Here is a 10,855-nt window from a genome sequence, read left to right on the forward strand (position 1 = left end):
TTGGCACATGAGGGTAACATAATTTCTAACTTTGTTATGCTTTACTATCCATTGCTTTCTTAAGTTCTGTTAGCTGTAACCTGTTGCTTTGACAAGTTCCTTAAGTTTTGCAAAATTGCAATCCATTGCTTTGAAAGTACCATCATTTCTAGATTGCAAGTTGCAATCTGACTTGCTTTATAATCTTACTCACTTTTAAGTAAAGGTGTGTTCTTATACAAACCTCCTGGGTAATAATCTTATGCCTAGAGCACTGTGCAGACAACTCCTAAACTCAATCTTCCCACTTGGGTTGTTGAAAGAGATAAATTAGAGGAGGAGGATTGGGCCCAGCTGCACTGAGGCTCCTCTCTGGAAATGAGCAAGCAATGGGGTCCAGTCTGAAACTCCATGGGTCGACCCCCACTCTGGGGAACTCTACCTGTTCCTGCTCTGTGGGACGCTTGGCCCCCACATCTGGGGAGCTGTGCTCACTTTGTGGGATGTGACAGAGTGTGAGATGTCCCAGACACCTTGTGGGTCGTGACAGTTCTCCAGGCTTTCTCCCTCGCAGCTTGCTGGAGATGTGCAGTCCCATGGCAATGGAGAGCCTGGCAAAATTTCCATGTGGTTTTCAGTTTTTCTCCTGTCTTTCTCCACCATCACCAATCCAGAAACCAGTAATTGGAAAGAAACAAGTTTCAGAAGGCTTTTCTAGATCTCATCTCTTTTCAGGAACAATATTCCATTACTTTCCCTGTTACCAACAGTAAACATTGAGACATCCCTGAGAGCTATTTCTCCAGTTTGTTGTGCATGAGCAGTTCCCCGATTGCTTTTGTGCTAAAGAAAGAGTGACAGCAATGCCTGTGAAAAGCCCTGCCATGAACCAGCAGTTGCAGGAGAAAGCTTTTATTGAGCAAGAGCTCAATGCGGATTGTTCAAGCCACAGTTAAATCCATGCAACCACCTCTAATGGCAGTGAATCTCTCTGTGCCTGCAGGAGGATATTCCCAGCCACAGAAGACAATTTTCTTGCCCCTGTGCCATGACAGCTCACTGCTGCTTGAGGAAATGGAGCCAAGCTGTCACTTTTAGCACTTCAGCAGGTGATTCACCAGCAGCTGAGTCACCCCTGTCCCAGGCTAGGACATCCAGAGCTCGGGCAGGGGGGGCTGGCTGGGGAGGAGGAAGTACAACAAACCTTCCTCCACTAATTCATGCCAGCTGGGAGTGACAGCCCACAGCCCTGCAGCATTATTTGCAAAATACTGTTTACCATTTTTACTACAAACTCCTTTGGGAAAAGGACTTAATTTCATTTAACAGTTCATCATCATTACACAAACTGTTGCCCTGGATTCAGCTGCAGAAAATAGGAAGCAATGCTCCCAGGATTGGTTTGTTAGGCTTTTTTTGCAGACTTTGTTTGTTAAGGAGTCAAACAATTAATTGGGAAAATTGGAACTGAACCCACTGTCATGCAATTGCATTCCTGTGGTGTTCAGGGTCTCTCTGGTGAGTCACAGAGGATATGAGCTGATGCAGTCTTGACTCATCCCTTTGGTCAAAGTGGCAACCCAGCCTTACACAGGAGGTCTCCTGGCCTAAATGTTCCTAAATGAACAGCAGGACAGCAGTCGCAACTGGTTATCTGTCAGCAGATGCTGGGTGGTGCCTGTGGCTCACATGTCCCAGTGCTTGCACAGGCACTGTGCTGAAGTGTGACATTGCAGAAGATCAGTCCCTAACCCCACAGAAGCTGTTTCCTTCGGCCCCTTGGGTTTGCTCATTTGACCTGCTCAGTGTCAGACCAGCAAGTGTCAGAACTGGTGGAAGGTTAAAGATGAGACTGTCCCTAGGAAAGGGGCTGAGGTTCAGGGAGCAATCTCCCCATTTGATGATAGTGAGCTCAGCCCTACAATTTAACTCATCTCACAAAGTTTTGTTTCCTGAACTCATATACCAACTTAAAAAAAAATCATTAATAATTAGTTGCTTTCCAGCTGCAGCAGCTAAAAACTTAAACATCAAGCCTTGCAAGATGAAAGTACACAGTGGATTAGTCATTAACTCACACTGCAAGGAAAACAAATTCACAGGCAGCGTATTGCTTTAGAATACTTGGCTTCACTCAAAATATGCCTCAAAAATCACTCTGATCTCTAGATGTCATGGAGAAGGAGCATCCCATGCACTTCCACTCTGACCATGCAGCTTGGGTTGGAAACAGGGTTTGTGACACCAGGGATGTGGGTAAACAAAATGAACACAGCTCTCTTAAAGGAAAGGCAAACTTTGGGTTTGCCTTGGGGCAAAAAACTGCACTAAAACTAGGCTCCAGGATCCCAAATCAGCTCAGTTTCTCCAACTGAAATTGCATGATTAACACTTCTTAAGCCCTCCTGACAAAACAGAATAGTCAGCATGTGCTGGGTAAGGAAGGTAGAACCAGTAGGTTAAAGCAGGACCACGGGCAGTGAAACAAAGGACTTGTGGGTGCCTTACTGTTAAAAAAAAAGCTCTGCTAAGGTCCTGCCTTCATACAGTGTGAAACTCTCATCCTAGTAGTCTAGTAAGCTGTGTTTCCAGCTCTGAGAGTGCTACTTACCCAGCAACAGCAGGACATGTGAAATAGTTGCAGTAATGTAAATAAGGGGAATATAATCCAATCTTCTTCATATAGCTCTTAAAGAAATCTATACACAGTCCTTCAGGTGTCTGAGGGGGGGACAGGGCTATAATATTTTATTTCTTTGACTTAGTAATTTTAAGGTCATTTGGATAAATACTGTGGGAGTCAACATTATCTGTGAGCTGCCTGTGTCGGACACAATCCAAAGCACATGATCTGTAATGTCTCATCCAAGACTCACTGTGAATCACAGCATATCCCAAATGCCACACACATCTTTAAGTAGAGAAAGTACAGAGTCAATTTCAGAAAAAAAAAGAGGAAAAACAAAAATCCAACCCCATGGTGCAAACATCTTTCATAGGAGAAGTCACACATAACAATGAAAAGCACCCAATTTCTGTGGTTCTCACTCCTTGGGGATACAGGGGGATGACTTTCTGCCCTGAAGATTTGAAATCTGTATCGACTGTGGGCTTTTGAAAGAAGAGGTCTGCACATGCCAAAGTATTCACTACCCACAAAAGGGTTTATGCACCTGAATTTAACACCGGGAAGGAAGGGCTGTCCTGAGACTGGAAGCAGAGCTGAAGGACTCTGCCTCGTTAGTGCAACAGTTTCCTAGTCCAGCCCCCTCCTCGGGCTGTTCTCGCTGATCAAATGGAAAGCAGTGAACCGGGCACAGGAAACATCTCACCTTTCTTTGGCTTGTGTTTCCAACTGGGATCTTTTGGAGTTCCGGGGGTGGCTTGTGTGGCACGGATCGATCCTTCCTTCACAGACCCGGCGCAGGAGCAGCTCTGCCGTAAGCGCGGCTGCTGCCATCCCGGCCGAGCTGCCCCCTCCCGGCGGGAAACCTCCCAGCGCCACCGGCTCCGCTCCTGCCAAAACACCGCCCCAACCAGAGCGCTTCTGAAGCACCGAGCTCTACCGCACCAGTAAAAACAAGTTTCTTGGCAAAGCACTGGGTTTGTAGCTCCACCTAGCACGACGGAAACTGGCAGTAAGCTGAGGCCAATTTGCTTACCTAAAACCCGCTGAGAACGTTCTTGTGACGCCGCATGTCCAACCTCCTCTGAGAGGCTTGTGCAAAAGCAGCTGTGAACCTCCTGTGTCAGATGCAGCTCATCACAAGTATTCCTCCCTTACAGAAGAGAAAACACAAAACCAGGAATGAAGTCATTAACTTCTGAAATTAGCAAATTGCTCTGATTTTAGACACAGTGGCAGTGTTCTTGCTACTCTAGAGAGACCAATTAGTAAAAGCAATCAGCAACAAATGACCTCATTACCTCAGTGAAGGATAACCCAGCTACATCTCCACACCAGTACAGAACCGGGTAGATCCGCGTGCCTTTGGGTCAAAGTGAGCAGGAGATTCCCCTGACACAAGGAGCTGTTTGCAAACACCCATCCCTACAGCAGCTTTTCCCAGAGGCCCATCCATCCCCTGCAGCTGCCAACGGGAGGAGACCCAGAGAGATACTGATGCACTCTGCCAGCTCCTGGCTGGCAACTTCTCTACACTGCAGAAAACCAAAGCGTTTTGTGAACTCTCCTTGTCCCACAGCAACCCTAAAAGAGCTGAAGTGTTAAAGTATTTATTAACATAATTGATTCTCAGGGTTCTGAACATTAAAATTTAAAGGGCAGAAACCTGAAAACTGCTTTTAACACACAGGTAGGTAAAAACCTACCCGTGAGCCATCCGAGTGCTTTTCTACTCCTCATTCACGTGTCCTTGCCACATTCAGTGCAATGGGATCACACCTAGGACTAAGAAGACAGGCACAGTGTCGAGGTGACAATTTAAACTGCTCACCTGGAGATGCTGGGAAAGCACAGCTCCTCCTGTTTATCTGCTCTCACCTGCCCATCACCTTGACACTCACAGCCCCCATGTACTCACAGCTTTGAATACCTGGGCTCCCCTTTTTAAGCACAGAAAGCCTTGCTTGGCCTGTGACAGCAGCTGTGGCTTCAGCATTTGCTGCCTGTCTTTTCCTGCTCACTCAGCCTACACTGTCCCTTCCAGCCCAGGGGCTGCAGCTGCCCCCTGAGGTGCCTGGGGATCCAGCTGGGCTGGTTCCTCCCTTTCTCCCCATTTTCCCTTTGCTCTTTTCCAGCTGGTTACATTCCCCAGGCTAGAGCCCTACACCAGTTTGGACTGTGGGGGTCACAGAGATGCACCAGCTGCAGGGTAGGAACAAGGGATGTGGAATGGTACTTGCTGAAGGGAATCACTGTAAATGTGACCCTCAAGTAATACTCTGCAGAAAACCAAATTTCCTTCTGCTTACCCACACGCTGGCAGACTTCACAACCACTCCCCAGTGCTGAAGGAGGGAAATGTTTACCCCATCAACCCCAGAAGTGCAGAGGTGGGGAGAGACACCCAGTCCCTTATCACTGCCACCACCAAACTGCAAAGCAGAACATGAAGCACCAGGGACTTGTGATACTCAAGCATCCACAGGCTCTACGTGTCTGAACTCAGAGACAGCCAGCAGGTGAACAGGCCCTTGGGGAATCTACATTTTGAATTTGTCAGTGAACATCCTTTCAACTCCATTCACTACTAAGAACCCTAGAGCCAAAGGACTGAGAACTGATAGTGCAGAGTATGGCAAAGTCATTGCTGTGCACACCCTGCTTTAGGAGCTCTCTCAAAATTGCAGGGAAAATAGTAGAAAACTCCCATCACCTTACTTTTGACATGCAATCACTGACCACTTTAACACTTGCACACAACTCTAGAGCTAAGAGGTACTCAGGGATCCACACATTTTAAGGAAAGAAAAAAATGACATTCACATGGGTGAATATTATAGTACCAGTTGGCTACTTCTGTGAAAGCATTGCAAAATCTTTTTGACCAAAGATCTTTCTTCCTCAAAAATCCTCAAAAGAATCCTCAAAAATGCCTCAAAATTTTTTTTTCCTCAAAGAAAAAATGCTAAGATCCTTCACAGGCTTGGGAGTGTTTGCAAGCTTGAGGTGATGCCTCTTATTTCTGCTGTTAGTCCCACATTGTCTTCCAGCTGTGAATTACTTTTAGTATATTCAGTGAGTACCTTCCTGTGTCAAGGAGAATTTCTCTTTGTCATTATACATCTTATTAATCTTATGACTGTTTTCCATTTTGGAACAACTCTGAAGTATAAGTGCATTTCTTAACCCACTGATACAATGCAGCACAGTATTAGCTATACACTGACTGTAGACTGAACCTAATTTAATGTTATTGGATGCATACAGAGCAATAATCTGACCCTTCACCAGTACAGTTCCCAAACAGTATGCTTTGCAGCTATTTTTAGCATCATCCAGTATTCGTATACAACTGCTTTCACTGCAAAGCAGTGAAAAAAATCTTTTATTTTCATCCCTCCCAGTAAAAATAAATAGAAAAGAGGGCTGCTTTTCTAAAACCAGTTTCATTGATTTTTTTACTTTCTCTTTTAAATCTACTGGTCCACAGCACACATGAAATGGTGTTTTGTAATGACTGAGAGTAATTATTCTTATTTTACAGGGCAACAGATGACATTAATATTTCTTGGCACAAAGGACATTTTGTCAGAGAACAGTCACATGAAAATGTTAAAAAAACCCTACACAAAACATAAACATGGCATAGATAAGGTGCAGAAGTACAGGATTTTATTAGCACCTTTCCAAAAGAAAAGCTGAATTTAAAACCTTTTAAGAAAATAAACTGTCAACAAAGTATTTTGGAGAAAGGGTAAATGTAAAATACTGAGTGGTGAGAGATAAAGAAGAGCTACTAAAAAAATTATCCATTCCTCTTCCACTGAGGATGGGAGATACAAGAAAATTCCTTTTGGTAAAAGAGAATTAAATATAACTGAAAATGTACTTCACATAGCAGCTTCAAAAAGTTTGTAGCTTGTATTCACTGATGTGACCCAGAAAGAGAAAATAGGAAGCAAGTAGTTAAAAAAATGCATTTTAGGATTTATGGGGAAGATAATGTCATAGAAAACCAGAAACTCACCCAAAAATAAAAATTCTGTTGTATACTTCATGTATGTGCAGGGAAGAGATTTCAGTCTGAGCTAATAGAATGATGGTTTATTTCCCACCCAACACACTGATCTATCCTGATCAATGTAGTGATTTAACTGCTGCAATGCATTTTCTCTTTCTCCAGGCAGATCTTGGTACAAACGCAATTTGAGAAGAATCTCATCCTTTGCTTTAAAAAAAAAGACCCAGCCAAGCTAATTACCCCATTATAAAGAGAAGTCATTTGGTAAAAAAACTGCATGGCCAGGCCCAAAGAGTTGTGGTGAATGGGGTTAAATCCAGCTGGGGGCCAGTCACAAGTGGTGTTCCCCACAGGGGCTCACTAGTGGGGCCCGTTCTGTTTAATATCTTTATCAATGGTCTGGATGAGGGGAGTGAGAGCACCATCAGTAAGTTTATAGATGACACCAAGTTGTGAGGAAGTGTGGATCTGCCTGAGGGTAGGAAGGCTCCGCAGAGGGACCTGGACAGGCTGGACCTGTGGGCCAAGATCACTTGTGTGAGGTACAAAAACGTAAAATGCACTTGGGCCACAACAAACGTAAAATGCACTTGGGTTCTGCACTTGGGCCACAACAACCCCATGCAATGCTACAGGCTTGGAGAAGAGTGGCTGGAAAGCTGCCTGGTGGAAAGGACCTGGGGGTGTTGACCAACAGCCAGCTCAATATGAGACAGCAGTGTGGCCAGGTGGCGAAGAAGGCCAACAGCATCCTGGCTTGTATCAGGAATAGTGTGGCCAGCAGGAGAAGGGAAGTGATTTTGCTCCTGTACTTGTGAGGCCACACCTTGAGTACCTGTGTGTGGCCCTGGGCCCCTCAGTACCTGAAGGACATTGAAGTTCTGGAGCAATCACAGAGAGGAGCAACAAAGCTGGAGAAGGCTCTAGAGATCAAGCCTTAAGAGGAGAGTTTGAGGTAACTGGTGTTGTTTGGCTTGGAGAAAAGGAGGCTGAGAGGAGACCTTACCACTCTCCCTGATTACATGATAGGAAGTTTTAGCAAGGTGGGTTTGATCTCTTCTCCCTAGTAACAAGCAACAGAAGAAGAGGAAATGGCCTCAGGTTCCACCAGGAATAATTTAAATTAGATATTAGAAGAAACTTCTTCACTAAAAGGGCAATGAAACACTAAAATAGGCCGCCAAGGTAAGTCATTGAGTCACCACCCCTGGAGGTGTTTAGGAGATGTATAGATGTGGTGCACAGGATAATGGTTTTATCCCTGGACTTGGTAGAGTTTAATGATTGGTAGAGTTAGGTTACAATTGAACTTGAAGATCTTTAAGGTCTTTTTCAACCAGAAAGATTATGTGAGGCTGTTAATTAATTTCAATTTATGTATTGCCATAATAAAGTGAAAACTGTACACAGCCTAAAAAAAATTTAAAAAATCAGGTGAAAGCTGTTGATTAATCTTAAAAATTGTTACTAATGAGAAGTCAGGCACCTTGAGCTCACAGCTGCTAGATAAGCTGACGTTTATCAAGGTCCACTTGAGAGCTTCTGGCCTCTGAATTCTGTGCTTTTCCAATTCCTCTTTCCAAGGTCTTTGAAGATATCCATGAAAACAAGAACTCCAAAATAGTCCACAAAGAGAACAGATGGTGGGATAACTTGGCCTAACCTACACCTTTGTCACACCCTTTTCTTATACATCTGTGTCCTGATCTTGAGGTCACTCCTGTTTCTGGTCAGAACATTGCTGAAGGCAAAGGAAGAAGGTGTGAAGATACTTTTTCACCTCTCTTCCCTGGACAAGGCTATGTTTTCCTCAGGTGCACCCTATCTGCACAACTTGTGAACTTGGAAGCTTTGGCAAACAGAAAAAACACCTGCCAAGGACTACAGAACTACAGTCACAAAAAGTAACTTAACAGGGAACATAATATTCAAAGTAGAAGCAGAACACTTGCATGAAAGCAGTGGCTGTGTACTCCTACCAGGACAGCTGGCTAGCAGAATTCTCTTAGATAAACTGCGTGTGAAAGGTTCCGCACCCAGATCCCACAGCAGACCTTGGTATCTAAAGGTCACCTGTACTTCTCTACAGACACAAATGTACTGGAGTTCAATGAAGGCCTAGAAAGACAATCAAAGCACCTGACACAGAAGAAGAAATTGAGAGCACTGGGACTGCTCAGTCTAGAGAATGAAACCCACCATGCTCTCTGTGCAAAGTACTCAAAGGGAAGGTGTAAAACAGAGCCAGACTCTTCATGGTATCTACCGAAAAAATGAGAGGCACAAAGTAGACACAAGTAGAAAAAAAGTACATTCCACTTACACAAGTTTTTATTTATTTGTTTCTAGAATGAGTGTGAATAAACACTGGCACAGGTTGCCCAGAGAGACTGTAGACTCTCCAGCCTTAGAGATAGTCAGAATTGGACTGGACATTGCTCTTTCACATTGCTCTAAGCACAGCTCATTTCCAAGCTCAATGATTCTGTGAAGCAGGAAAATCCCTAAAGAGATGTACTTCTCTGGCACAGATTACCAGGTAGGATCCTCCCAGTGGTGAGACAAACTTGAACCAGCTGAGAACCAGCCCATCAATCAATCCCACAGCCACAGTGAGTGCTTGCTATTTCCCTCAGCAGAACATGTTTGCAGAGACACTACAAATGAAAGCTGCTCTTGCACTCTCAAGAGCTGGAATTTGATTCATACTGTTCAGATGTATAATCCACTTCTCTTTGGCTCCAGAACCCTCCCCACCTGCTCTTTCATCCATGGTTAGGAGGAAAAATGTGCTTTGCCAGCACAAAAAGGTGAGGAGTCTGCAAGACATGGACACACCACACAGTTATGAGTGGTTGACTTTATTTCCAGCAAACAGCACAATGCACATACGGACAGCACATTTAGGTAGTATCTGTTCACTAATGAGTACCTTTCAATTCCTGAACTGCACTGTAAAATGAGCAGAATGTCTGAGGTAGAGAAGCTGCAGATGTGAAAGGACAGCGAGACAAATTTTTTCTTCATCAGTGTGAAAGCTCTGAAAGCTTTTCATCATCAGTCTGAAAGCTCTCACCAATGCATCAGCAAATTAAGGCCATTTCTAAAAGTTGTAAAGTAGTAGTAGTTTCATGTAAATGTTTCTCTGCTGGTGAACCTCACTAATTGTACAGACAGGGGAAAAAAAAAGTAGTTTTAGGCCATCATGGGGAGAAAAAAATATCACCATTCTCACCATACCATGCTGCAATCAATTCCATACTGATGCATTTTAGGTTCAGTCTGCAGGTGTTACCAACTACCAGTAGAGTACTGTGACATGAGGTGGCCTTAGCCTGCATAAAGGCATCCACTTAAGGCATAATCTTCCTTTTCCTTCTTTTGGATCTTCCAAAAGTCAAGGGGGCTTTCTGTTTTCTAAGTGGCCACTGTCAGAAAGCACAAGGCCTCCTCAGCATATGTCCAAAATAAATGGACAGTCCTAAGAGTCAAAGAAGTCTCTGTAGCCCCAAGGCAACCTGTCACTGAGTTCTGAGAATCAAAACATGAGGTGCTTACTCAAGCTGTGGCTGCCATGATCCCTTTCACTCCAGTTCTGTCAGCATCATTCCTTCTGAAACAATCCCAAGAGAAGCCCTGGTTGTACAATGCCTCAGCTCTTTCTAACTCATTTCCTTATTTGCCAAGATGTTTGGCAGCCCACGTGGACCAGCAGTCTCCTGCTTGCAAGCAACAAGTTTAGTCTGCTCAGGAGATGAACATTTGAAGCTGTTCTTATAATATTGCACTCAGAGGATACAAGGACTTCTACTACAAAGTGACAGCCATAATATTAACTTATAAATTAGACAAAAAGAAGCTTTCCAGCGCAAACACAATTTGCATCCTTCCCTCTCCCCACCCCAACATCCATGGGGTCCCAAGATCACCACCTTCAAAAATAAATACATCATTGGTTTTGCACCAACACAGCACATATTGTCATTTCACTCGAGTCCCATTGCTATAAATCCATTGGTTTAGGCAACTCTTGAATTTCTCAGTTCACCAGGGCATGTTACTGGTACCAGCAGCACAGCCCCTCCTCCTGGCAGAGAGAAGTCAGGGCTACCAAGAGGCTTTCATGGCTCCCTGCCAAATCCATCTGGCTTCTCCCCCCAGAGTTGCCAATAATTAAGTTTGTCAGAAGGATCACATTCAAGGCATTCTAACTGACAGAACCAAAGGAA

General features: G+C 44.3%; 1 protein-coding gene across 1 annotated transcript; it reads right to left on the bottom strand.

Moving 5' to 3' along the window:
* On the bottom strand, positions 1–5,755 carry LOC115597825. Its single transcript, XM_030444691.1, has 3 exons — positions 5,689–5,755; positions 3,312–3,758; positions 1–629 (listed from the first exon to the last, which is right to left on the bottom strand). The coding sequence occupies exons 1-3, from the start codon at positions 5,753–5,755 to the stop codon at positions 418–420; spliced, it is 726 nt and encodes a 241-aa protein (XP_030300551.1). The 3' UTR covers positions 1–417.
* Positions 5,756–10,855: the final 5,100 nt, after the last annotated feature.

This window comes from Calypte anna, chromosome 2 (genome assembly GCF_003957555.1).
Source record: "Calypte anna isolate BGI_N300 chromosome 2, bCalAnn1_v1.p, whole genome shotgun sequence".
NCBI classification, from domain to species: Eukaryota; Metazoa; Chordata; class Aves; order Apodiformes; family Trochilidae; genus Calypte; species Calypte anna.